The 668-nt window shown below is 49.0% G+C and overlaps 1 protein-coding gene across 1 annotated transcript; it reads right to left on the bottom strand.

Moving 5' to 3' along the window:
* Window positions 1-119: 119 nt before the first annotated feature.
* On the bottom strand, window positions 120-414 carry SARC_16096 (hypothetical protein; the record flags this gene model as incomplete). The annotated part of the gene is made up of 1 exon (XM_014289792.1): window positions 120-414. A coding segment is annotated over one exon (295 nt), but the record flags the coding sequence as incomplete, so codon positions are not given.
* Between the last annotated feature and the right edge of the window lie 254 nt (window positions 415-668).

Here is a 668-nt window from a genome sequence, read left to right on the forward strand (position 1 = left end):
TGGGGAGACCTACAAGGGAACCCTCAGAAAGTATGGGGAGACCTACAAGGCAACACTCAGAAAGTATGGGGAGACCTACAAGGGAACCCTCAGAAAGTATGGGGAGACCTACTAGGAAGTCAGCACACAACGAATCCAATGCGACGTGCAAGGTAAGTCATCTTGCCCGCCCCCCAATCGCGTACCTGTGTGAGATGAGTGGTGGCCCTATCCACCTTGTCTACCATTTGAGTTAAAACCTCTCTAATCCTGGCTGCGTCGCCATTCCCACCAGATTTTGGGTTCAATACTCCGGTTTCCAAATCGGGGTTGGAAAAGGGAAGCCCTTCTTCCGGATTGGATTTTGGATCCGGATTACCCTTTTCGTCGTTCAGGTTTAATTTGCGAACGCCAGATGACAGTTCGGTCCCTTTCTGCAGAATATAAAACCGCGGGGAAATGGAATGCGGAATCAGAATCAGAACCACACTCTCGAACGACGAGTATCTAAATGTCCTCGAAGGGAGTCCTGGGTCAGAAAACAGGGGTCGCAAAGTACTATATATGGTTACACAGCGAGAGAAAATCACAGAAGGCTATCTAGGGAATTCATATCACATCAGAACACAGAGATACACCCTGGTTGCACCTAGGAACAGATTACATCCCACGCACTGATAGACGCTCAC

The sequence above is a fragment of the Sphaeroforma arctica genome (genome assembly GCF_001186125.1).
Source record: "Sphaeroforma arctica JP610 unplaced genomic scaffold supercont1.7342, whole genome shotgun sequence".
NCBI classification, from domain to species: domain Eukaryota; class Ichthyosporea; order Ichthyophonida; genus Sphaeroforma; species Sphaeroforma arctica.